General features: G+C 34.4%; 2 protein-coding genes across 4 annotated transcripts; one reads left to right on the top strand and one right to left on the bottom strand.

Annotated features, from left to right (window-relative positions):
* Positions 1-1,241: 1,241 nt before the first annotated feature.
* Positions 1,242-8,098, bottom strand: LOC131930285 (major facilitator superfamily domain-containing protein 6-like protein A). Of its 3 annotated transcripts, none has more exons than XM_059286699.1 (3): positions 8,074-8,098; positions 5,679-6,561; positions 1,242-5,251 (listed from the first exon to the last, which is right to left on the bottom strand). In XM_059286699.1, the coding sequence occupies exons 2-3, from the start codon at positions 6,471-6,473 to the stop codon at positions 4,115-4,117; spliced, it is 1,932 nt and encodes a 643-aa protein (XP_059142682.1). In that variant the 5' UTR covers positions 6,474-6,561; positions 8,074-8,098; the 3' UTR covers positions 1,242-4,114. The 3 variants fall into 3 exon arrangements, with proteins under 3 accessions (XP_059142682.1, XP_059142681.1, XP_059142683.1); XM_059286698.1 differs by having other exon boundaries at positions 8,016-8,089; XM_059286700.1 differs by lacking the exon at positions 8,074-8,098 and adding an exon at positions 7,977-8,044.
* A 2,165-nt stretch (positions 8,099-10,263) lies between these two features.
* On the top strand, positions 10,264-26,343 carry LOC131930283 (putative pyridoxal-dependent decarboxylase domain-containing protein 2). Its single transcript, XM_059286696.1, has 23 exons — positions 10,264-10,406; positions 14,820-14,896; positions 15,494-15,568; positions 15,958-16,047; positions 16,538-16,696; positions 16,891-17,080; positions 17,295-17,363; positions 17,623-17,701; positions 17,936-18,020; positions 18,134-18,254; positions 18,420-18,575; positions 18,766-18,816; positions 19,103-19,177; positions 19,401-19,553; positions 20,077-20,182; positions 20,429-20,487; positions 20,597-20,709; positions 21,116-21,240; positions 21,401-21,519; positions 21,630-21,722; positions 21,890-21,986; positions 22,173-22,470; positions 22,966-26,343. The coding sequence occupies exons 1-23, from the start codon at positions 10,272-10,274 to the stop codon at positions 23,006-23,008; spliced, it is 2,568 nt and encodes an 855-aa protein (XP_059142679.1). The 5' UTR covers positions 10,264-10,271; the 3' UTR covers positions 23,009-26,343.
* The last annotated feature ends 754 nt before the right edge of the window (positions 26,344-27,097 follow it).

The raw sequence follows: 27,097 nt of genomic DNA, 5'->3' as shown, positions 1-27,097 counted from the left end.
TAGATGAGAGAAAAATTATGTTAGTATATTTAGACATTTAACAAACACACAATGGATGTCTGTGTGGTAAAGAAATAGAAATCGGCAATGGTGTGCGCATAGCCACGAGTTTCCTAAGGGCATTGAGTTCAAATCCTTCCTACACAAGTTTAAGATAGTGCATCTAACTGAGGAGTAAGGGGCTTTATAATATATTCCACTTGATATAGAGTTTGAAAAAACAGTAGGATATTATTTAACCTATCTCAAAGCTAAGACACATCAATCATTTCAAAAACTAAATTATAAAATAAATGGTCTAAATAAAATTGAATAGCTACATGAAAAAACAGACATGTCTGTTGAGTGATGTTAAAGCACATTGTTTTAAAATGTTAGAACATTGAAGTGTAACAGGCTATGATGAACATTGCAGACATGCCTACCCCTGTCAGCCAAAAGTAGGAACAGTCATGCCTAAAAAGAGGAATTTGAAGCCAAAAAGAGGAACATACGCGCGGACGCAACTTTACTAAGTCAAAAATAAAAATAATTAATTAAAAATTGCTCTAATGACATTAGTAGGCTTCTAGTCCTATATAACTAGTCTCTAGGATACATTTAAATACTGTTTAATACTGCTTAATGTCAGCTTACATTTAAAAAAATAAATTAACCAGTAACCTGAGACCCCCCCCCCCCCCCCCGCCCTGAATAAAAATCATAGCTTTGACATAACATTATTGCTTTGATTATTTATGTCTTGCTATGTTCTAGGCTATATGAATAACAAATGCTGAAGGCTTCATCATATGTAATATATAATATAAGTTACGAGCAAAGACCCTTGATCTACCTAGGAAAACTCCTAGTACTTCTTACTAAGTTCTTCATAATAGTAGTTACTAGTTAAGTTAAACTTACAAGATAGATCAGTATTCACTATTTCAGTATCTACTAGTAGATCTAGAATTCTAGATCTAGTAGTAGTGGATATACTACTAACTAGATCTAGATCCAGTATTAAGTTGATACTTGTAAATATTGTAAGTAGACTAGGAAACAGAAACGTGTGCCAAATGAGATAATCATTTTTTCCTGACATTTTTTCAATTTACTCTATTACCTTTCTTTATTAATTTTTTTTTCAAAAAAATCGGAACCAACTGAGTCAATTTCGGGATGACGGAACAAATTGCTTTTTTAGGTGAAAAAGCGGGACGGTTCCGATTTTGGCGGGACGGTAGGCATGTCTGACATTGAAATGAAGGATGATGAAAAATGAGCACTCAAGTCTGATAATCAAAACTAAATGTGACAGATATAGAAGATGCTTTCTCAGATACATTAGAAATGGAATTCAGTGATATTATTGACCATAAGAATATGACATGCAGTAAAATAACATTCAACTTCATTACTCGCCATATAAGTAAGAAATTGGGTAATATTACTGTTGAGAGCAAGCACAAAACTTTAAACGTTCACAAATTCATTAGGATTGGAATTTATCAAATATAAATAAAAGTTTCCATGCAAATAGTATTTCTTTTAAATAAAAGGGTATATATAAATGATTTATATACAGTGTAAATAGTTTCATCTAAGAATAAATATGAGAGTATATTTAAAGATTAAGGCACCTGGAAATACATAGTGAATAAAAGGAAAAAGAAGGAGACATAAGTCATGGTAACAATCTTAAGGCTTGCTGATGATTTGCATTAATTAGTAGAAATTGTTAACAAAGATTAGGAATAACAAAAAATGTAACTAAAAAAGAAAATAGTAAGTCATGATTGGTATACTAGTACAAATAGTTGAAGAAGACTAGGAATAACAAAATAAATATAACAAAAAAGTTGACAATAGTAAGTCATAGTTGATTTTCTCGTACAAATAGTTTATAAAGACTAGGAATGACAAAACAAATTATAATAAATATAACAAAAAAATAGTAAGTCATGGTCAATAATCTTAAAGCTTAGTGATGAGTTATTTAGTACAAATATTTAACATAGACTAGAAATTAAAAATAAAAACCACAAAATATACTGATGAACTTTAGAGATGAACTCAATAACATAAGAGTAACATAATTAAAACTGTACTGAATGTCAGGTATGATTGCTGATGTCAAGCTACCTACACTAATGATAAATAAATGCATCAATGAGCTCTAGCTATGTGTCTGAGCTTAAATCTGAGCTAAAGATGTCAATGGCAACCGTCCAGCTGGCTAGGTTTTGAGTGCTGGTGTCAATCAAAGCACAATATGTAACACTGGAATGTGTATTGTGGGATGGGGAGTTGTGGGTGGGGAGTGTGTCAGGGTAATTACACCATTAAGCCATTCATTTTTAAACTATGGTGGTCATCTTAACATTTTTCTGTTTCAGGCTAAATAACTCAGGGTAAAATATATCAGAATAAAACATTTTAAAGTTCCCTTTCGAATCTGATGGCTCATGGGGTAAGTGAAGTAGAGTTCACCTGTTTTTTGTGAACTCAGCATATGAAGGGATAGTGTGGTCAGAACTATACCAAGCCGTCTTTAATTTCCCTAACATGAGTTAAGTATCCATCAGAGCTAGGAGGACTCTGGGAACGTTCTACTGTCTTGTACAAAGATTCAAACTCAAGACTTTCGGGTTAGCAGTCTAGCGCTCTACCGCTAGGCCACTCCAACCCACGCAGGAAAAATATTTTGGTATAAAATATCTAAAAAAAAAATATCTAAAGACAAATATTTTGTCTGCGACAAATTATGATATATTATGTCATGTAAACTTTCTTGAAGAAAGTAGGAAGGGTCTTTAAAAATACCTTAGAATCAAACATCAGCTAGCATAGCCAACAGTCAGACTACCTGAGGTTGTATTCAGACAATCACACCAAGTACAATCAACAATTACCTGTATACGATCAGTAAATCAATCATTGTCATAAACAAATAAAAAATAAATCATGGTTTCAATCAGATAGGAGTCAGTCAATTTCTTGTATACAGTTAAACATTTGTATAAAAAAGTCAATCAATAATTTTGAGCCATTGAAAAAAAAAGTTTAGCACATGATTAATTTAAATAAAATATTCTGCGCCTAAGTAAACATTAATTGAAGGCACTTGCATAATGAACACAGCTGATCTTAAAGCAGAGTGTAAAAACAAAAACCAACCCCAATATCTGGTGTAAATATACTGGTACAATAATATTTTTAAAATATGGAATATTGTAACAAAACAAAACAATTTCTAGGCATTAGAAAGTTTGTAAGCAATCACAGAAATGTAGAACATTATGGTTTTTTGGAATCTCATCACTCAAGGAATGTAGCATAGAGAGTAGAAAAGATAATTAAAAATCAATTACAACAGATTAAAAATTAATTGTTACATATATTGCACTTTAACTTTGGTTGTGATGTTGAGACAAAATATTTTAAAACAAAATAAAAATTGTGTAATTAAATAATTGCACTTGATAAAAAAAAACCAAATGATTTCTCTATGAATGAGGAAACTATTATGTCAACATTGTTTTAATGATAAACTAAACTGATAATACTATAATAAATAAAATGTTTAAAATGTAGGCCTATTCAAATTAAAATTTTGACCAAAATAAAGGGAGGTAACAGTTATTAATCAAATTTTCCCTCAGAAAATTGAATTAATTGCACTTGGAATGGAGAGGAAATAAGACAAATCAATAACAAAATTCAGATATAAAAATATCAAATGGGAATTCTGTAATAAGAAAACTAATTTTAAAAATAAAACTGCTTAATACTTAAAATGGAATGGAACATAAGGTTAAAAAGGCAAACATTACAACTGAAAACAAATACTGAAATTGAAAAAGAACACTCATCATACAACAATTGTTTCAAATTGCCATAAAGCTGGTCATTAATAGAACTTTTTGAACTTTTAAAAAAGTAGCAAGGCAGTTGGAAAAGGATAAAAAAATATATTACATGATAACAATTTTACACTTGTAAAATAAAACAGTAAGGCAGATGAAACAAGATTTTTTTTTTTTTAGAAGTATTACATGAGAGCAATTCTCTGACTAGTTGCTTAAAGGTGCCTCTCAATGAGTCTAGGTACAGATTTGTTAGCATATAAACCTTAGTGATCCTTGAGAGCCATTTCTAACCAGTCTTCCTCTTCATCCTCTGAGTTATCAGACTCACTACGCAGCAGCTTGATGTAGCGCACCTTCTCTTTATGGGGAATGCACATCTGGATAAGTGAAAACAAAACAAACCACAAGCCCGTCACAACACTGCCGCCAATAAACAGAACAGATGAGCCATAAGAATGATACACCATGCCAGCTATGAAACTTCCTGCTGAGAAGCCAATGCCAAAGTAGAAAGAGGAGAGGATAGATCTGAAAGTTCTGTCTTGTGTAGCGCCTATATTGAAGTCATCATAGCTAAGAATAGCAAACCAAAGAGTTGTGTGTGTGACACCATGGGTAAGCTCAATGGGAAGGATCGCCCATGGGTACGGGATAAAAGCGTAGTACAAAACACGGAGGCTGAGTACTAACAATGCCACAGACACCATCCAAGACGGGCCTAATTTTTTAACCAACCGTCCACTCATTAGTAACATTGGGATCTCAGCAAAAGCGCCTATCGAGACACACAGACCCATGGCAGTTTCTGATGATCCGAGATCTTGCATTCTCCAAAACAAGAAGTTGTGGTAGGCCGCGTACACTGTGCCTGTAATAAAAAGGGTGACAGAAAACAAGAAACCACGGCCGTCACAGCAGACTGTACGCAAACCCTTGCATAACTTAGACGTGTGTTTGCTGTTTACAGGCGGGGGAACAGGGTAGCAGCAGGAGATGACTAAAGCAGCAGCCATTAGAATAGCAAAGATATAAAAATGCAGCAGATAGTGATGGAGCTGGTAGGGAAGGAAGCAAGGGGTGTGATCAACAGCCACAGTAACTATGATAGGAACCAAGACAAAAGCAATGGAACCCCAGAATCTTTGCTGACCGTATCGCTCCAAGTCATCAATCCGATTCAGGAAGTCAAACCAGGAGTCGTCCGCTACTTTTTCCACAGGGGAGGCAAAAATTTCCCCAAAAACAACAATGGCTAAAACAACAAGAAAAAGTAGAAACTTGTCTCTCTGTAAGGTAGTCTGGATGGTGTGGAGCTTGTCCTTGAGGTCATCAAGGCTGGGCCACTCACTGCGTTTGTTGAGGTGGTGACTCACAGATTCTTTTGATCTACGTGATCGGGGCTAATGAAAGACAAAGGGAATCAAAGTAAGAGATGGCTTTCTTGTTTAAAGTATTTATTATAGTATACTAACATATCTGTAAGCTAAGATGAAATTGTTTTTCTAAACACAATATAACCAAATGGCAAGATATATAACAGTGACCAAAAAGGTAGATAAAGAAGCATACATCAGTTTCTGTATAGTTAGAAACAAGAAAAATGGCCAGTAAAATCTTTAGCTGCCCTTCTTTACTTTGATAGTGATGAACTTATTAGAACTTTATGACCAACAGTACTTGCTATGTTTACTTGCAACAGATTAACCTCTTCAACCCTACATCACAAGTAATTTTACTTCCAATTATTTAATTTTTAATCTCTGTTCATTTATTTACATAATTAAACTTTTTATTAAAATCTTGCTTAATTTAACATGGCTTGCCTACCTTTGTTGGTTGTCTTTCCTCCTTCAGGTAGCTGCTTAGTTCATTTAACTGGTCTTTAGAAGAATTGCTGAATAACGGTTGTAACAAAGTACTTAATTCTGAAATAGTAATCTTGTTGAGGTCAGAGTCTGTGAGGTTCAACTTATTCAATATCGCAAGAATTTTCTCGTCAAGCTGGATTTGATCCTCTGTTCCCAAAATTCCAGGAGGGTTTTTCTCTTTCATAGTATCGATGTCAGTCTGGTTAACACTGGCGTTAACAGCAGAGGTCAAACTTTCAGCTGTGGTGCTGGTTGATAATGTAGACTGTGTTGTCAAATGTGAAAGGGAACTGAATGTAGAATTAAATCCTGTCGTTGCTGCAATATCTGGATTCTCTGTTGATAAGATGGGACTGTCTGTGGTTGATTTCAGGCTTTCTACAGGGTATTCTGTATCTAATGAACCTGTGATATTCGGTGGAGAGGGGAGGCAATGTTGTGGACTTGAAAGCTGGGTGTATAGCGCAGGGAAGGATAAATACGTCACCATCATCATAAATAATGAAAGCATGAGAACAAGCCTGTGCCTGTTGTAGGCAGTCGCACACCGAGACCATAACGGCGCCCAAATAAGACTAGTCAATGTCTTGGCTGCAATTATGATGCCAGCATCCAACGCATTTAGTCCAACAAGGCGGAAGAACAGCGTGAGGAATGGAATGACTGCAGCTTTTCCACCATGAAAGAACAGGTAGAAAAGGTTCGTTAAGGTGGAGGCTTTAGAAATGTTAATTGTGTCTAGTCCTCGAGTCATGATGAACTGCTTAAACTGTGACCTTACAATGAGGGAGTGTCAGTTAATTCCTCCAAACTTCTGCTCATAATTGACTATAGGCCTATAACTGTTTAAAAAAAAGGGTGGAATAGACAATAAAAATTTAAAAGTATTAAAAAGTGGTTAAAAACAGAGTAAGAATGGTTAAGAAAAGAATATAGTAGTAACTAGTAAGTATAGGCCTAATTCCTACTGTATCCTTTATTTAAAAATAACGATTTCCTAGCGATTGTGTGTGTTTCGGTTGTGTTTATAATAAAATACGCTCAACCGGAGGTGAACGTGAAACGGCGTATAAAAATTAAAATACGCTAAGACTAAGAAAATCGAGTTTTACCGCTAGCCGCTAGCTACGAGAGGAGCTTACACTTTTCGGACACACATAGCGAAAAAACGCAACGTAAAAATTCCATGCGGTCTCATTCAGTAACCGCTTAACATAGAAAACAAAAAAAAGTATCATATCTATCCGCAACCATTCTACTTTAATAATGTGTGTGTCATTTTGTATTCATACGCATAGAACTTAAGCTATTCTTGTTATAGTGACTGGGGGGTCTTAACGTGTGTTCGAACACATGTAATACAGTTTTACATGTGTTCGGACACCTTTACCCGTCATCGGACATAGCACTTTTTGTTCATTTAGAATAATTTAAAGTCAATTTAATGAATAAAAACATATATTATATGCATTTATATTGTGTTATTGATTGTTTGTGAGGTAATTTTAATAGTATAAAACCTTTTTCCCACACTCCCAAAGTTCATCCCATTCAGCCATTGCGGCTCGCGCAGTACGCTGCTAAGCCAGCCAGGTCACATGATTCCCTCTCCTCTTTCGCATTCCACTGCCTTCTTGACCTTATTTTGACCCTTTCCCTTCAATAACCAGCCCCTTTTATGCTCTAAATTCTTATTTAATAATATTTTTGTGTTGCTGTCCGGTCCCATGTAAGGCCAAATAAGTTAGCGAACACCCCTTTTTTATTGTTCAAGCACAAAAAAAACCATTAACCTTGACATTTACGATGTTCCATACATATATAGAAGCTATTTATAGTGTAACCTTTTAGCTAAGCATTGATTGGTTCAAGTTTTGCCCCTAAGTCCAACCCTAGGTCACTTCATCCGGCTGGTGTAAAAATAGAAATGTGCGTACCATGCAACGTTAAAAAATTTCTAAAAATAATTCTTGAGAAAGGAAACGGAAGTACTTGACACGGAAGTGTTCATAAATGAACAGTTTACGTGCAGGCGCCGTGGTTTCGCGTGAGACATGCTAATTAAAGTTTCTATGAGCCAAAAACCGACGAAGTGTTCGGTCCTACGTAATTTTTGGTGTGTGTCCGAAAAGTGTAAACTCCTCGATCTACTATTTTACTAAACTAATAAATAAATCCTCCTAAAAATGTGAAATAATTACTAATGAGTCATCTTTTTTTCACAATACTAGCCTCGGCCGATTTTTCTTAGACCTACCTAAAAGTAAAAAGTTAGTAAAACACTACGATAGATTACCATTAGAATTTTAAACATTGAGTAAAAAACGAAAGTGAACACTAAAATGATACATTACAGGAAGTAGATCGACATGTCAGAAGACGGAAGTAAATGTATTTGTAGCAGTATCTAGACTAGTATCTGGATCTAGATCTATAAATAAATCTACCGTGTTTGACCCCTGGTGCTTAAAAATAATACGGAAACGCAGCATTATGACAGCCAGTAAAAAAAAAAAACTTTGGATGGGTATGGCAGTAGCGTAGCGAGGGGGGGGGGGGGGGGGGCGGACATATGTCCCTGGGCGCCGACCTTAGGGGGCGCCAAAATGGGTTGGAAAAATAAATTGAAAGGTTGAGGGTGGTGCAAATCGAAAGTTTGAGGGGGGGGGGGGTGGTGCAAATCGAAATCTTGCGGGGGGTGCAAATCGAAAAGTTTGTCCCCGGGCGCCGGGTAAGGTCGCTACGCCTCTGGGGTATGGGACTAACTTTGATACGAAGTGAGCTACTTCTTAGATAGTATTCCAGTTGTGATCGCCACGGTTACTTTGGTCAGGGTTGACAAAAGGGGAAACAATGAAGCCTATCGAAGCACGCACTTTCCCATAATGCCATAATATAAATGTAGGACTTTCAGTACTAAAAATTCTCGTGTTTATGAAAGAGGTGATGTACTGTCCATATGACATCACGCTTTTTGACGAACCATATAAATGTTCGATCCTATTGGCGCAAAAAGTGCAATTCAACCACCCCTCCTCATTTTTTAAAATAACGTTATAAATGTATGAGTCTCTGCAATAACAGTAGAGAATTGAGACTTCTGTGTAATTCTCAAAAATAGGCCTATATGTTGCATTTTTAAACAATAAAATTAGAAATTTTCGAAACTTAGGCTATTAATAAAGCATTTTTAGGGTTATTTGAATGCGTATGTCGTCTCGTGGCATTTTAATTACGTGTATTTGAAGTATGTTCCGAAAATGGCATGGGTAAGGGGGAGATTATCGACTAATATGAAAACATGTAATGCGGCTCCAATAAACTACTGGGAATGATCCTTTCTCTTCTAATGGTAATACCCAAGGTCAGTGTTTCTTTCAGACTTTTTTCTCCGGAAAGGGGGGGGGGGGGGCACTTGAAATTTTCGGGGGGGGGGGGCGGTAGACTTTCTTCGGGGGGGGGGGGGGGGGACACTGTTAAAAGTATATATTTTCTATATAAATTATATAAATTTCATTTCGCTCGGGGGGGGGGGGGGTGCGGTAGAAATTTTTCGGGGGAGCTTCGCCCCACCGAAGAGATGCCTGGAAGAAACTCTGCCCAAGGTACTGCTGACCCTTACTCCATTCACGCCACGGGATCAATGAAAGTTCATGACCCTCTTTGTAAGACTTTATTTTTAAATTGTATAGGGAAAACATTAAGATTCTCTAAATTCGTCATTTAAATTTTTCATACTTGTTTATATTTTTCCAATAGATAAAATCTTAACGCGAACGGAGATCTATTACATTTCATTTACGCTTAATATTAAATGATAGACTACATAGGCTTATGAAACACAAATAAACACTGTATCCATTCGAATAACCGATTTACTGTCGTAAAGTTATGCAATACATTTGTACATGTATTAAAAGTATTTTACACATTAATTATGAGTTTTTAAAGTGGCTAATTAGTTTGCGAATAAAAACTATATCTATATGCATCTACTGTTTATATGGCATATGGTTATATGTTTACTCACATTACGACGAATTTGCTAAATTTATATTGTTTTGCCAGCGTGTAAACTAGAATTGGACGAAATGAATATTTATGACAAACGGAATCGACTTTCATCATTTGGCTCACTGTTATGCTCCGTTAAGATCTAGTCTGGCCTTTAGGCTTTAGTAAGTCGCCTTAGCCTATATTATTGTCCAATCCCATTAATGCCCATGAGCTGTTGTTTTTCATTCATGAGCCATCTCATATTACTTGACTTTGTATTAGTCACCAAGCAATAAACTATATTCAAAGCCATCATTATTTACAAGCACTCATAACCAAAATGACCGCAATTCTTGTTTAACGTAACACTGGCTTGTAAAATGATTATAAGTATTTTCTAAAATGTAAACAGAATATTAGAAAAGCATGTACATTTTTCAAATTGGACGAGGTAGGTAGTAAACAAAGATATCAAATAGATCTATGTCTGAAAGCTCGATTACTCCGTTTTTGACCTAGGTATCGATATTGTCCATAAACACCGTAAACGACCAAGATGGCAACCCCGGTTCCTAGTACTTCTCCCGGTTCCCCATCAGCAACTAAACAAGAATTATCTATGGAGGAGGATCAATCTCCTAAAACAAAGGGTGCTCACGGAGACTTTTCTTTGGAAAACAACTTTTTAAGGGTATATCTAAATCAATGCTCATTTGTCTTTACTAACCCACTTTGAAAACTTGATCCAGTGAGACTGAAAGTTGAATAAGAGAAAAAAAAAAGCGCTTGTTGTTGTGGTTGAATGATTGTCTTTTGGCGACTTTTGGTCTCATTTGAGCTGAGCCATTATCATATTTATGGGAAATATTGGCCAAGCGGTAGAGAGCTGGATTGCTAACCTGTAAGTCTAGAGTTCGAATCCCGGTTCAAGTAAGTACACCGTCCCCGAGTCCACTCAACTCTCATAGCAGGGCATAGTGCTGACCACACTACCTCCTCATATGCTGAGGTTACAGAACTTGCCCCTTATAGCGTCTGGTTTGAAAGGGAACTTTACTTTTTTACATTATGATATTCATTATTATTATTCACAAGCCTGATATAGACTCTAGATCTACATTTGACTTGAGAATGGTATTGAGTGTAGGGCAGTGTAGGCCTAATTGTTAATCTATCATTTTAGTTTTAGGACCCTAAAATCTGTCAAAGCTAGTAAATAGAGGACCTAGATTAAAGATCTAGTATTGAGTAATGAAAGGGTGACTATTAAAATTTCAGTAGGGCCCTACCCAATTATTTCACAATATTAGGCCTACAAACTACAAGGATTTAATTAGAAGTTTGCCTATGTTTTAAAAGTTATAAAGATGTTTCATTTGTAGATTTTCTCACTAAATCTTAAATTTACTCAATTTACAATTTAAACATGATCACAGTATAATAGAAATCCATATTTAATCTATTAGGCACTAATTTTGAGGTTTTTAGTTAGTTTTTAAACTAATTGAAATTACTTAGGCCTAATTAAAAATATATTGTCACTCACATCTATAATACGCCACATCCCTCCATAATAACCACCCTTGTGTTTGAAGCTACAAAAAGCAATGAATCCGGTTTGACTTTTTAACTGGCTATGCACAAGAGTTCCTCATTAGCCTAGTGATCACCAAATAGTGGTTGTTTTTTTTTTAATTTGGTTGTCGTTTTCTTGGCCAGTCTCATAAAAATACGGCTGACAATATTTGATTTATTTTTTAATAGACTGATAAACCTAATAATGCTTCAGTATGGAAATCAATTTTGTACTATAGAAATTTATATTTAAAAAGTACTAGTATTTTTAATGAAACCAACTTTTAAATTTAGCCTTCATTCTCCAACGCAAATTTTGAAATGCTTTTCTGGCATGCATATATAGCCCTGCTACCTATAGTTTGTTGTTATATTGTGAAAACCCCGCCATTCTGCTGGTGGTTAACATTTTTAAAAGTAATTTGTAGAAGGTCACTTGAATTGGGCTACAAAATCGTCGGAAGTCATTCGTCCGGTCCGGACGCCATATTGTTGTTAGCAACCGACCACGCCTTCAAGTTAGAGTAATACTATCATTTAGGACCCTGGGCCTACCTATTTTTAAAGTATTTTAAACAATTTTATTAAAACATTTCAGTTGCCTAACAAATAATCTAAATAAATAAAAATTAGGCCTAGATTAATGATATTGTTACCAGATGTAACCAAGCTTGTTAACTTAGCAGTCACCTTTGTTTTTTTGTTTTTTTGTTAAATTTTTTTTTTGTGTTTTAATTAAATTAATTAGAATTCCAACTGAAAACACTCTCATTTACAGATGGCCACTGTTTATTGGCCCTACCTATAGTAAATCTTGCTCTCAAACACTGCTGTTCTAAGTTAATTACTGATTTAGTAGACATTACACACAGTTTTTTATTCAATTATCTATTATGTTTGACACATATAACACATTATACTTGTATTAAAGACATATTTATTTGCACCTTTCTCTCACATTACTAACTTCGGCCAATTTTACTGTCCTAAAACATTAGATTACCTTTTGAATTTAGTTATTTAAGGGGATATGCGCAGAAAAAAATCACAAAATTTCTTGTTTTTCGTCATGATGGGTTTCTTGCACTTTTGGATACTTTGTCCATTTTTGTATAAAGAAAATAATAACTTTAAAGAGAAAAAAATATTTTATTTGTTTGAATTACGATTTTTATGACCCTATTAATTAAAAAATAATAAATTTTTCCCAATCTTACAAGATCTCTATGAAAAGTTTTATATCCATCATTATATTGTATTTGACATCATTGGAAAGCTGGATTTCTCATGTATCTAATAAACTTAATTTCCTACATATGGGAAATACCCAAAGCTTACAATCGGCTTTGCAGTTTACACAGATGTGGTACTTTCCTGACCTAGTTTTCGTTACTTTTGGCTGTTTTTCTCAGTTCGCATGTTTTTAACACTAAAAAGCCTACTACTTTTTTATTTATTAAACAATGCCAACCATATTTTCAGTACTTGTTCTTGATATAAAAATACATCTTTTGTCACGAGGGAATTGTGATTGCTTTCATAGAAAAAAAGTATTTGGTAATTAATATGCAAATTTTGAAACTATTGAATACTAAAAAGGGTACGATTTTTTAGACCTTGTAAAATTCTTACTAGTAATTATTTCAAAAAGTTGTCGTGACAAAAGTTTTAATATATACTGAAATATAAGCAGTTTAAATTTGATTGCTATAGGCGCATAAATAAAAAAGCCTTAGTATTTTTAAAAGTACCAAAAAATTCAAAATGGCGGAGGTTTTTTGGGTTTCCATGACAACCAAAATTGTTTTCGACCCTTTTTTTGCTGTTTAATAATTACTTTTATATGCCAAATATGATAAAAGAATTCAAAAGGCTTTAGATCTTAAACTGTAAAAAATAGAAAAAAACATAGCATATCCCCTTAATAATAACGGTTACAGTAGTAGATCACTAAGTAGATTAGAGACAACACAAAAAGTCTCAAAATGACCACTAACATTAATTTTATTCAAATCACATAGGATGTCTTTAAAATAAATGAAACCGGTTAGGTCTAGAGAGTGGCTATATATAAAACTATAGGCCTACTGAACACTACACCTATGGTGTATGTAGTTGTATCTATTCAACTGTGCATAATATCATATGACTTATTTTAATTATTTATTTATAGCAAAGTAGCATCCATGCGTTTGGCCCATCTTTTTTGTTTCAAATTCCACTTTATTTGACTTCCCACATTTGGTCACCAGGGGTGCCCAACACTGATTAAAGAAAATACTTCTTATATAAATTATATATTTTTTCTGCTCTAACCGTACAAATGTTGAATTTTTTTAAATATAATTAGCCCAGGGCGCCTAATTGCACCCTGCCTGGAGTGCCGCGGATGCACCTGATTATGTTTAGTTAACTACTCTAATACCCTATCTTATTTATAGTCTTTTGCTGTTAAGAACGAACATAGGCGGCATAGCGCTCATGGTAAAGACTGGGGCTCCTGAATTGCACCCTGCCATGGTGCTGCCCGCGTGAGAGTGAAACAATTTTTTTTTGTAGGGTAAACCTTCCCTTAGGTATTCTCATCAACTCCCTTAAAGTTTCATGGTGATTGGATGAAAATTGTAGTAAAAACACACACACACACACTTTCATTTAAATATATGTATATATATAGATATTGATGTCATTATTCCTGTAACAAATCATTTATGCTGAAACATTAATGTATCAGCTTGATAAGGTTAGAATCAATAAACAACAGCCCTGAGCCTATAAAAATGGAAACAAGAACACAAGAGAATCTATACTATTAACACATATTGTAGGGTTATATTTATGATGATTACACAAAGTAACAAGGGAAACTGTAAATTAATCTTCTTAGGATATGTAGACTGGTAGAGAATACTGAGAAATTTTGTTGCAATCTTGTCATGACTCACTCTAGGCATTTGTTTTGTTTGGAATATATTTTCTGTTTATTATTTTATGGTATTCTATTTGGAAGATTGTTCCATAAATGAACTTTTTAACAGTCAGACAATAAAGTTACATTACCAAAAGTGGTTTCTTTTTATAAGTTTGTTAATAGAGGTAAGCTTTTAATGTACACACTGTGAAAAATGTAATTCTTACCTTATCATCTCACATATACTTGGGGGGGAGGGGGGGGGGGGGCTGCAGATGGGAAGTAAAACAAACACTAAGCATCTATTGTTATAATCTGATTAGTATCATTGTGAATTTGTAAATTGTTGAACTTTATGATCACAAAACTTTGTAAATAAATAAGATAATGATCTAAAAAAAAATATTAGGTCAAGTTACAACTTACCTTCTTCTTCTTCGCTCTTAATTTTATTGTTGGAAGAGATTCCTTCCAACACAATTAAGTCAATTGGTTATGCGCCATTGACTAATTGACAACTTACATGAAATTCAAGGTTGATTTTTTAAAAATTATATATTAAAAATATTTGAGATAGAGTTGTGCATTAATTAGATTTTCATTGCCCTTTTAATTCAGAATTTAGTGGACCCAATGACTGACGAGCTGGAGAGAAGTGTGGCCAAAACTAATGCCATACTGGACAAGATGAGCAGGTCAGGGGTCATTTCCTTCTATTATAGACAAAAAACAAACCAATCATTACATTGATGCTCTATCATAAAATTTGATCATAATTCATTGAGTTCTTTGCACTAAATAGTTCAATTTCTGTTTCACATTTTATACAGGATAAAACTACAAAACTGTATAGAAACTTCTTCAAAACTATTTTAATGCAATTAAAATTGAAAATATTATTATGTTAAGTAGTTCTAATAAAATATAACATCCTAATTATTTTAAATTGACCAAAGACATTAATTATTAAAAGAAAATTCATTGGTCAGCATTTTAATAGATACTTGACAAGGTGCAAACCTAGATTGATTTTTTTGTTCTAAATATTGATTACTGTAATAAAAGCTATTTTTAAAAAAGTTGTACACTACAACTTGAATGTCAATTGTTAGTTTAGCCCAGTAGTATGAAGTGAAACCAAATATTGATGTATACCAGTGTTTCTGACCTTTAACACATGCTGGTGTAACAGGTGTTCAGTGTGTAGTTGGTTGTGTTCAGAGCTGTGGTTGACAGGTGCACTGTAGGCTCTTTAGTATGTCTGAAAATGTTCTCCTTCGATCTATGTACAGTGACTTAGAGGCTGAGAGAAAACAGAGGTTTAGAAAAATTCTTCATCCACATATTCCTGAGGAATTACAAGGAGGGTGAGTACCAAAAATATTATTTCATGTCACATGATCATGTTTAATGGAAACAGCTGTGATCATACTTGTTCTAACTGTATTTCTTCATTATTTTAAGCCATAAAATTAAATAAATTTCCATTCGTTTACTTATTGTTTACATGAAGTGAAGAGTTTATTTGTTTAAAATAAATTGAATTTCATTTATTTTTTTTTTCATTAAGAAAAATAAATAACTTAGTAATGTTTCAGTTCAAGACACTTTATTAAAAGCTGCTAAAAGTAAAATTTTAGTTGAATATGCTTCTCATGAAAAGCTTTATATCAGGACTAATTTAAAAATATCGATAATATGAGGATGTTTTATGTGTATAATATTGTTTATAAATTAACCAAACAAATTATTCTAGAGGTAAAAAAGAAGAAGAGGTCATGCAATTAGTAGACCAGCTGGTGTTTTATGAAGAGATCAATGATGGACAGGAGGAAGTTGAACTTAAGTAAGTCAAGGCTGTGGTTATAGTGTTGTGGACAGCAGTAGATATGTAGACAGTTAAACTACATTGGCCTAGCCTTTAGATATGCCCTTTCTCCAATAATTCCAGTTTGTTTTAGCTTATATTTTATTTTCTTCCTATCTTATTGCGGCTGGTTTTGATTACTAGATATCTCAAAACCATTGAATCTTTAAAACAGGGGAGGTGGTGCAACTTTATGTCTAAGCTATCTCATACATTTAACAACAGATATAGTGGAGCAAAAGACAGCAGTTGTTCAATGATTTAAAATATCATAGGGTCTAAATGGAAAGCTAGAAATTAAATAAGATCCTGATAGCATTTATAAAATGTATCACTTCTAACTACAAACGTATCAAGTTGAATTTGACTTTGATGTTGAAAGAAATAATGTATTATAGGCAATAGTTGTTGATACAATCTAAACAATCTATAAAATAGTCTAAGACAGACAATTGTATTTTTGATGTAGTGAATCAGCCCAGCTGCAGGATCTAGACGAGACAGCCAAACTGACGGTGACAGCCCACAGCCTGGCTGCCCACTTCACAACATTAGAGCCTGCTGCCTTAGAACGAGCTGCATCAAAATTAGACTCTGACTGCAAGCTATGGCTATCTCGGCTCTTTAGGTACGTCGCTGTAGCATAGATTCTTGACTTTGGTCAAGTTTATAACACACATTGTGGATTTGTTTTTAGTTTATTTTACAATGACTTGTGTTGTTGAACCTATGTTATCTAATCATGAATAAAGAAGTCTCAAATAGTGTTTTTTTTTTATTCATTACATGAAAACATATAACATGTGAAATATGTTTGTGTAGGTTCAAGAACTCTGTTCCTGTGTACCATGATAAAAGGTATGAAGGACTTGCTCGCATTTGTCAACTAGCCTTGTACACTAAATATCCCAAATATGCCACAGAAGGGTTTGAAGCCTTATACTCCCGCCCACCTGTTATATACATCAGTGCGTCAGCTCCACCTGGACTAGGGCAGTATCTTTGTCAACAGGTATTTTGTGTGTAGCACATTTTAAAAAAATAATCTGAGTTAAAATAGTTTAAAAAGATAAGGGAATTTAAAAATAATTGTACTTTTTATTAAATGTTATTTTTTTTTAGAGTAACATATAGGCCTACATAATATTTGAATAAAAGAGTGGTTTTTTTTTAAAATCTATTTTAATACAGCAAGTTTTTAAAAAATTATTGTGTTTTTGTTCTAGCTTGGGCTTCCATTATCATGTACATGCACAGTGCCTTGTAACACACACTTTGGAGCTAGTAGTAAGATGGTAAGTGATATCTTGGTTTTGTAAGGATAGATTATTTCATCAGCAAACTATACACATAGTAGTACTGTTTCAAGGCACGGAAAACAAAATGGTAGTGTGTTAATTAAAAGATATAATTATGAAGAAAAGCAACTTTAACTGTCACCACTAAAAGATTTTCAATTAGGTCTGTTGTTGCTGTTGACTTTTTCTAGTTGCTTTCTTGTGAAAGGGTTAAATTTTTTTACTTAGCATTTTATTTTGTTTTTAAAAACACCAGGATGTCGCCATGCTAGAGAAACTCATACAAGATGATGTAGCTGCTGCTAAAACTCCTGTCCTGCTGCTGGCTTATGCAGGTGATACTTCAGTTGTTCATATGTCAGGGATCTTTATTGTAAAAGTTTACATTTAACACAGGGGCAGTTATGTTATAGTTGTGGAAGTTTAGAGAAATCAAACAAAAGTTTCTTGCTTATACAATGTGAAATGTATTTTGTTTTCATGGTATAAGGCTAAATTTGGGATGTGTATTTAGCATATGCTGTAGCTGCTGTGTACTTATCAAATGTTATTTTTTGTGCAATCACCAGGGACCCCTATTGTAGGACATGTAGATAACTTACAGAGACTTCAAGAAATTTCTAAGGCAAACAACATTTGGTTGCATGTTGAGGGGTAAGTTAGTTATTAATAGCTGGTTGCATGGAATTCACTTTAGGTGTATGTAATTGTTGTAGGTCATTGCTGTGGATGATTAGTGAGAGTAATGATTTTTTACTGTTTGACAGACATAATCTGGCAACTTTAGCCATGTTTTCTGTGCCAACATCTGTCGAGTCAGCAACTTCTGGTGACAGTATCACACTGGATCTTTCTAAGTGGTTGGGTGTGCCCTCTTTGCCATACATTGTATCCTTGCCTCGATCATTTAATGTACCAGGCTTATTCTGGTCCAAATTTTTTATTGTACAAAACTACCCTATTATATTACATCTTTACTGGTCAGCCATTGTTTGTCAAAGTAACAGCTTGTATCAGAGTTCTGTAGACAATCTTCCCTTAACCATGGATTAGACACTGTTTAAAGATTCTGACCAGAGTATGACAGACGCTGCAGGTCTGACCACTGTAGATGCCAAGCTTCAGCTGAAATGTCTACCCCTCTGGATGTGTTTACAAAGTCTTGGACATGAGGGCATGGTCAACAGGATCAAGCACTCGTGTGAACTGGTAATATAACCTTGACCACATCAGCTACTAGAATAATGAAATGATACATTGGTTTGTTATTATAATTCAGGAAATTTGTCATGTGAACTGGTAATAAAAACTTACCATATCAGCTACTAGAACAATGAAATGATACATTGGTTTGTAATTATAATTAAGGAAATTAATTTGTTTTATGTCTGTCTTGTAGGCTAAAACTTTATTTGATCACTTGGACAAGTTATCTACAGTTAAACAAATTGTAAGTATAGCATTTGAAAAAGAAGACTGATTATTTTGCTTACATGGCTATTTTACAAATTTTTATTAGCACTGTGATTGTGATTACAATTTGTGTAATTATGTGTATTCTTACAATGGAATTGTAAGTTATATTAATTGTATTATTTAATATATTTTGAAACAAGAATTGGAACATGTTTTTAGCATGCCTGCAATGACTTTATTTTTAAAAAAATGTATGTTTGTTGTTGTGTTGAAAATTGTTTTATTCAACTTGTAATGTGGCAATTGTTTATTTTTTCTAGAGTCGAGACAGAAAAAAACGAGACAAGGAAGTTAAAAACATCAAAGACCTGATTTCTAAGGCAATAAGTGCTCTAGTAAGTAGCTGAATTTCATTGTTATTACTTCCTGGTTTATATAAATATATATATATATATATATATATATATATATATATATATATATATATATATATATATATATATATATATATATATATATATATATATATATATATATATATATATATATATACCAGTTGTTTCTGCAGCAGATTGATTTTCTAGTAAATTGAATGTATACTTTACTTTTTGTACTCAGGTTGTGTTTGAAATAGTGACACCCACAGTTGTGTTTAAATATGCTGAGGATGTGTTAGCACCTGGTGCTGTTGTAGCACCTTACTCTACTGTCAAAATGGAAGATGACAATGAGGACAAAGATAGTGTATATTTTGACGCTCTCAACACATGGGTATTAATTTTGTTCTTTCTCTGATTGTTTTTTTTTTTAAATAGTAAGCAACAAAACACAGTATATCCTCTTGTATACTATTGCCATATGCCATAGGAGACAACATACTTAATTTGATATTCATGCACCAGAAAACATAATGATGCAACTGTCAATATTCTGTTGTGTTTTTTGTTTTATATACAGTATTTAAAAAAGCATTAATGCTACTCCCACTTACTAAATATAGCTTAAGATTTTTTTAAAGAAGTTTCCAGCTATATTAACTCTGACCTATATTGTGGCCTCAAGTAATTAATATTGCTTTAAAAGTGTCAAAAGAAATATTTTCAAGTAATTTCTGCCAAAAGTTATCAGGTTATACATCCTTAATTAGCAAAAAAGAGTAAATGAATTCATTGTTTATTATTTGTCAGTATTAGAAAACACTAGCTCTTATGGTTTGTAGGTTGTGATGTTTTAACCTGTGCTTACACTATATATCCAAAATATTGGTTTAATATTTAAACTGCTTACTCCTCAGTTAGCTGAAGCTTTACAAGTGTCTAACCCTAACGTCCCCATTGACCTGGTTGAAGTTGACAAAGAAGGAGTTTGTATTAGATATTCCCCACTTGAAACAGCTCAAGGTATGATAATTACAAACCCATTGCCCCAGTTTGTATTAGATATTCCCCACTTGAAACAGCTCAAGGTATGATAATTACAAACCCATTCTCCCACTCAAGGTGTGATAATTACAAACCCATTCCCCCCACTCAAGGTGTCATAATTACAAACCTATTCCCCCCACTCAAGGTATGATAATAGCAAATTACATCAGCCATCTTCCAGTTCTGAAAGCTATCTAATACTAATGTGTTAATATTTTTCAGTGAAGGGTACAACTAAAGAACACGTTGAACAATTTGTAGAATCTCTAAAATCTAATCTGGTGAGTTGCTTTCACATGAAATTCCTTTTAGTTTTAGTACACAGTGTACTAAATTTGTGTTAAAAGAATGTTTGTATCTAGACTAAATAATTGACAACTATACTTGCAGAGTGTATTGAATGCTACAACTATACAACGGAAGAGATTCAAGTCAATAGTCTCAAATCACAGTAATTTAAGCCTGGTTGATTTGGATTCCTGGGCCGGACTTGGAGCTGTATGGTACTGTGACTATTTATGGAAGTTAAGATATTTTGGGGGGGAAAAATGTAACTATTTTATAAATTAAGAGAATTAGATGAATTATTAAATGCAACCCAGCTTTGTCTCTTAAACGTTTGTCAGAATCTACAACTTTGTCCTTGAATAATGTCTTTATTCATAATCATCTGTATCATTTCATTTGTCTTTTTTATTTATATCCTAATCCCCAGCAATATCCCTCCCTGCATTTTCTTATCCCCAGCTATATCCCTGTCTTTATATCCTGATACCTAGCTATATTCGTGTGTTTATATCCAAATCCCCAGCTATATATCCTTGTGTTTATATCCTAATCCCCAGCTATATACCTGTGTTTATATCCTAATCCCCAGCTATATCCCTGTGTTTATATCCTAATCCCCAGCTATATCCCTGAGTTGTATATCCAGAAAGTGGGTGAGCTGACAGAGAAGGAGAGAACTGATATCAACAACTTGAATGCTGAGTTAGTGCACAAGCTCAAGGCGCAGGACACAGCTTTCTCAACAGGTCACAGTTTGATTCTTTTAGTCATGAGTTATACACCAGCAGGCAGCATTATTGTAATGATAAACTCATATCATCTTGTTTTTATTTTAATTTATTTGTTGTTTTGTTACTTTTAAGTAATGTAGTTGATGAATGTGTTTGATCTTGGTTGTCCTGACAGGTCACACAGCCAATGGCATGGTTTGTGTACGCTTTGGTCTGATCACCACAGACACAGATGTGGATGAGCTGGTCTCTCTGGTATACAACATTGGTAAAGACGTGGAGGAGAGCTCTAAGGTAGGACATATTTTTTCACATGGAGTTACATTAGCAGTTCCAGTAAACATTCTGTATTCACAAGTTTGTATTTAAAATATTTGCATGGTTTTACTAACTTTCTATCCCAGTTCCTGGAGTCTATGTCAGAGATGATCAGGAAAGGAATAGAGGAGGCAAATAAGGAACTGGAGAAGGAAAATACAGAGAAACTGTTGCATGAGGTTAGCACACATATCGCATTTATCTTTAACTAGCTACTTATTTAATTTTATAATTAACTTGACTTTCTTCTTCCTCCCCCTCCCTCCACCCAACTTCTGTGTAGCAGTCAGTATGCTATTCATGCTACCTTTAAAATTTTAAAATAATAATTTTTCTTTTCATTCAGGGTGTTTTGCGCCAGGTGCCTGTAGTTAGCTCCATCTTAAACTGGTGGTCCCCTGCTAAAGAGCAGATCAAAGGGAGGACTTTCAACCTTACTTCTGGTGAGACTTGAACATATGAATCAAATTTTAATCTCTTTTCATAAAAGTTTAATAATTCTGTTGTCATTTTTTTTTTTTTTTTTGATAAATTACATTTTTTCCTGGCATTCACAGTTGTATATCATTCATTATGTTAGAAAATTAAACTCGTTGCCACTATTGATTTGATTCTTGTGTCTGTCACAGGTAAAATAATCCCCACAACCGACACATACAAGTATCACATGCAGCTGCAGGAAGACAACAGCTCTGCTCCAGCCTCCCCCAGGGAGGTAGCCCCACCCAAACTTCCCCAGCCAGAGACCCCACCCAAACTTACCCAGTCAGAAACCTTGAAAACAGCTGGTGAAGTAAAGTCCCAGCTGGTTAGTCAGTCTGCTGCCGGTGCCTCGTCCCCCACAACATCACCTGAGTCACCCAAACTACTGCAGAATGGTGGAGCATCTCCAATAGTGCAGGATGTAGCATCAAAGCCAGCCGTTGGGTAAATCAACACTTTAATTATTCTTACATTCTTTTACATTTCTAAAGTTTCTTCACTTTTTAGTAACATCTTGTACTATTTTGCTTTAAAACTTATCAGTTAAGAAAAAATTGCAAATGTGTTGGCAACCACTAAACATAAAGACAATATTAAGTGAATTTTTAAATAATTTACAATGAAAGACCTGGGGATGAAACATCATTGTAAATATTTTTATATAGTATTGTGATGTGGCTAACATCTCATCAGTTTATGGTTGTGTCACCTCTCTTTCTCTTCCCCCCCCCCCCCCCCCCCCATCCCACATTCACTATTACTAAAATATAACTGTATTTATTGTATGGTGACTCAATTAATTTTATTTATTGCCTTTCAATGAATTAAAATCACTTAATAATAGTACTTCTAAATTAATTAAATTCTGAGATTATTAAAAACAGTTTAGAGAGTATAAAATGTGTTCCAGACATACAACAAAAACATTTTTCCCCCCAGGGGTGCCAGTGAGGTGAGTGAAGCAGACGCTGTGACCAGCTAGAATTTCTAGTCACCACACCAGGGACAAGTTCATGTTTTGTTTGAAGCTTCTTTCCCTTTCAAAGAACAAAATGCAATTCATCACTAGGCACCACAAGTTTTTTTTCTATTTATTGATAAGTTTTCCCAACTAAAACCTGTCGTAGAGGCACTGGTCATATACAGTTGTTTCCTTTGGTCATTGACATTCCATTTTGTTTCTCACACACCAGTAGCTGATTGTTGATAGTTAGGTTGTGATAAACTGCATTTGAAATGTAACTAACAAAAACTTTCTTCAACAGTTGTAATAGATACATGTACATAAATTATAATTAATATAATGAAAGAAAGAAATTAATAAGCTGTGATGTGGAAGATTTTTTTAAATTCATTTTTTATTTGAATAAAAAAATTAATTTATTAAGCTATAAATATATGTATTTATTTAACTATGCTGTCTGAAGTTGAAGCACTAACTTTCACTTGCATGAATTTACAAACAATTGCTTTGTTGTAAATGCAAATTGTAAAAGACAAAATTTTCAGAACTTTTTTATAATTTAGTTGAGAAAATTGTGTTTTTTAAAGAAATCTAAATGTTTTTGCCTCCAATTTAAACAATTTTACATCTTATGTATAATTCTGTGGCTTAATATCAACTTTTCTAGCTTAAGTGTCATTTCTTGAGGGTTTTCTATCGTGTATCTGATTCTGGAGTTTAAAGAAGTTGCACTGGGTGAAAAACTGTTTTTGTTTGAGGGTTGAGCTGGTGGTTGCTATGGTTACTGTATTTTATCTTCCATATAAAAAAAAACCAGGGTACGGTGGTTGATATCTGCACTTGTAAATAGGCTTGTTTTCCTCAGTATTAGCATTCAAGCTATTTGTACCTTCAGTCACAATTCTTGTTAGTCGTAAGTGTTGTATACATCAGGGCTTGATCACATCTTGACTTAGGTACATTACATCATGTCTTGTGTACATCAGGACTAGTGTACATCAGGACTAGTGTACCCCAAAAACTGAGTACACATCATGTCAACACCATATTAGAACTGTTGTAATAGACTCTGTGTATGGTTGATAGATTTCCTCCCCAACCACCAGCAGTTGCTGCTTCCATTCACAGCTTCAAGTTTTTTTGTCTGGCTACACCAGGGTGTAATTTTTTTAACATAGACAAAGCTAAGCACAGGGCTTATAAGATATCTGAGCTGGTTGCATAATAATTAACACACTTTTGGGTTGTTTTTTTTTTAGCTCTCCAAATAATATGTTTTGTCTGTTTGGTATACACATTTTTTATTCTAGTAAGACAAAAATTTTTAATTAATACTAACACTTTTTACTGAACTTACAACCTGAGTGAAACTGGAATTTGTGATAAGACTAGTGCGGCTGGCCTGAGTTTCTGTGATGAGTTTATGCAACCTGTCTCTGTAAGAGTCAGCGCCCAGACATCTGCTGTGGTACCCAGTATTTTACTGCTTTCTTTATGTCAGTATTGTATTATTTTTTTGAGGTGTTATTAGTATTAACCATAAATATGCAAGATCATTAATTATTTTTAAGTAAGACATAATATGGTGGCATATACTTCTGTGTTGGAGGTAGTATTGAGTTGTTTCATTTGGCAGTTTGTTTTGGTGCTGTTATGGTCCAGTCGTGTGGTGCTAGGCCTGACATTCTGATGGTCCAGTCTTGTGGTGCTAGGCCTGACATTCTGATGGTCTAGTCTTGTGGTGCTAGGCCTGACATTCTGATGGTCCATTCTTGTGGTGCTAGGCCTGACACTTGATGGTCTAGTCTTGTGGTGCTAGGCCTGACATTCTGATGGTCCAGTCTTGTGGTGCTAGGCCTGACATTCTGATGGTCCATTCTTGTGGTGCTAGGCCTGACATTCTGATGGTCCATTCTTGTGGTGCTAGGCCTGACATTCTGATGGTCCATTCTTGTGGTGCTAGGCCTGACATTCTGATGGTCCAGTCTTGTGGTGCTAGGCCTGACATTCTGATGGTCCATTCTTGTGGTGCTAGGCCTGACATTCTGATGGTCCAGTCGTGTGGTGCTAGGCCTGACATTCTGATGGTCCAGTCTTGTGGTGCTAGGCCTGACATTCTGATGGTCCATTCTTGTGGTGCTAGGCCTGACATTCTGATGGTCCATTCTTGTGGTGCTAGGCCTGACATTCTGATGGTCCAGTCTTGTGGTGCTAGGCCTGACATTCTGATGGTCCATTCTTGTGGTGCTAGGCCTGACATTCTGATGGTCCATTCTTGTGGTGCTAGGCCTGACATTCTGATGGTCCATTCTTGTGGTGCTAGGCCTGACATTCTGATGGTCCAGTCGTGTGGTGCTAGGCCTGACATTCTGATGGTCCAGTCTTGTGGTGCTAGGCCTGACATTCTGATGGTCCAGTCTTGTGGTGCTAGGCCTGACATTCTGATGGTCCATTCTTGTGGTGCTAGGCCTGACATCTTGATGGTCTAGTGTTGAGTTCTAAGCCTGACATCCTTATACTAAGCTACTATGTAACCTCCATCCACTGCCTTTTATTTTATTGTTTTTTTTTTGTGCCAGCTCATGTTTTATTTTATATTTATTTTGTACCAGCATACCATGTACATAATGAGGGACTATTCACTATCCTGGTATGTTTTGCTATTTATTTCATTGCTTTTTTAATGTGACTATTTTCTTCCAGCAAATCCAAAACAATGACTGCCAAAATTAATAGAATCCTTCAAATGTGTTTTTCAAATCAAATTTTTAAAAATTAAAAAGCTTGATTCTTTTTCACATTACATTTTTATTTCTTGTACCTTTGTTTCCCTTACATCAAAGGATGAAATATGTACCTATGTTTTCTATATAACAATGATGACTTATGCAATGAGTTTCCTAGAAGTGTTTGACCAGAGGAGTCTGTGATAAACATAATTTTTTTTAATGCTTGTTACAACAGCCATTCACTTGCTTCTTTTTGATACTTGTGTTTTTTTTATACTGCGGGATTATTGTTTTAAAGCACTGAATGTGGGACATACACAGATTATGGGTTTTGTCAGATTAATGTGGAATGTTTTTAGTTGGGGGTGAGTGAAGTCATTCTGAGATTTTAGTACCTTTTTTTTGTCTACAAATATAATATTTAATCTAAGAAATAAAAGTGATTTTTTTTTTCCTTTTGGAAAAGATAATGCCGTTTAATTGTAGTTCTTTTTTTTTAAACAGTGCTGTAGAACTAATGAGAGTTGTATTGATGAAAGAGATGTTCTGTTAGTGTAAGTGGATTGTGTTTTATCAGTGGGATTATCATGTTCAGTTTGGATCAAATAAACCTTTGAAAATATTTGTCTGTTTTCCTGTTGTCACTTAGTTTTACAGATGAATGTATGAGCGGTATTGTCTGATAAGTTATGTTGTCTGATTAGAACACATACACTGATGGATTTGTTTGGAGCTTGTGACAAATGTGAGGAAACAAGAAGCGCATTGATGTTACAACATATTCACTTTGTTAAAGATTTTTTGAAAGTTGCTGCTGCATCTTGTTGGTATTTGTATCACTGAACTGGCAAGCAGTAGCACAAATGCCATTTTATGGCAAAACTGGGGGGAGGGGGGGGCACCCCAGACAGATAAAATTCCTTATTTAAGACTGCTACAGCTGACTCAATGGGTGGCCAAACTGGATTAGATGCTGAGCTCACACAAGAGATAAAAATGTTTAGCTGTCATTGATGATACAAAAGATATACATTTTGGTTTCAAAACAGGTACAATGACAGAAACAGTACCATCATAACCTTTGTTCATAAAAAAGTAATGTAACTGTTTTGTTGTGTGGGGTGAATTTGTTTTTTCTTTTTTATTAGATTTGATGTTGGTTGTGTAAGAAATTATTTTGTTTAATAGTAACAAACATTAATGTGTGATTCACATGAAGTAATTTTTTTATTACATAATGATAATTTAATATAATGATCCCAGAGTTGAATTGTAACTTTGTAACAATTAAACTAGGTAGGCCTACATGACAAATGTTTATGTTGAAATCTATACACACACAATTTTAAAAGTGAAAACACTATTTCTTACAACAATC

This window comes from Physella acuta, unplaced genomic scaffold, assembly GCF_028476545.2.
Source record: "Physella acuta isolate Inbredline_101_S28 unplaced genomic scaffold, ASM2847654v3 ptg001752l, whole genome shotgun sequence".
Taxonomy (NCBI): domain Eukaryota; kingdom Metazoa; phylum Mollusca; class Gastropoda; family Physidae; genus Physella; species Physella acuta.
This window is presented reverse-complemented; position numbering and strand designations above follow the sequence as displayed.

What these genes read in the sequence shown, in the direction of transcription:
- LOC131930285 (XM_059286699.1), bottom strand. Translation starts at nt 6,473, where the DNA reads ATGACTCGAGGACTAGACACAATTAACATTTCTAAAGCCTCCACCTTA. An exon ending in AGGAAAGACAACCAACAAAG is followed by an intron (nt 5,252 to 5,678) that starts GTAGGCAAGCCA and finishes GTCTTTCATTAG; the next exon opens with CCCCGATCACGTAGATCAAA.
- LOC131930283 (XM_059286696.1), top strand. Translation starts at nt 10,272, where the DNA reads ATGGCAACCCCGGTTCCTAGTACTTCTCCCGGTTCCCCATCAGCAACT. An exon ending in GGACACAGCTTTCTCAACAG is followed by an intron (nt 21,241 to 21,400) that starts GTCACAGTTTGA and finishes TTGTCCTGACAG; the next exon opens with GTCACACAGCCAATGGCATG. An exon ending in CAGAGAAACTGTTGCATGAG is followed by an intron (nt 21,723 to 21,889) that starts GTTAGCACACAT and finishes CTTTTCATTCAG; the next exon opens with GGTGTTTTGCGCCAGGTGCC.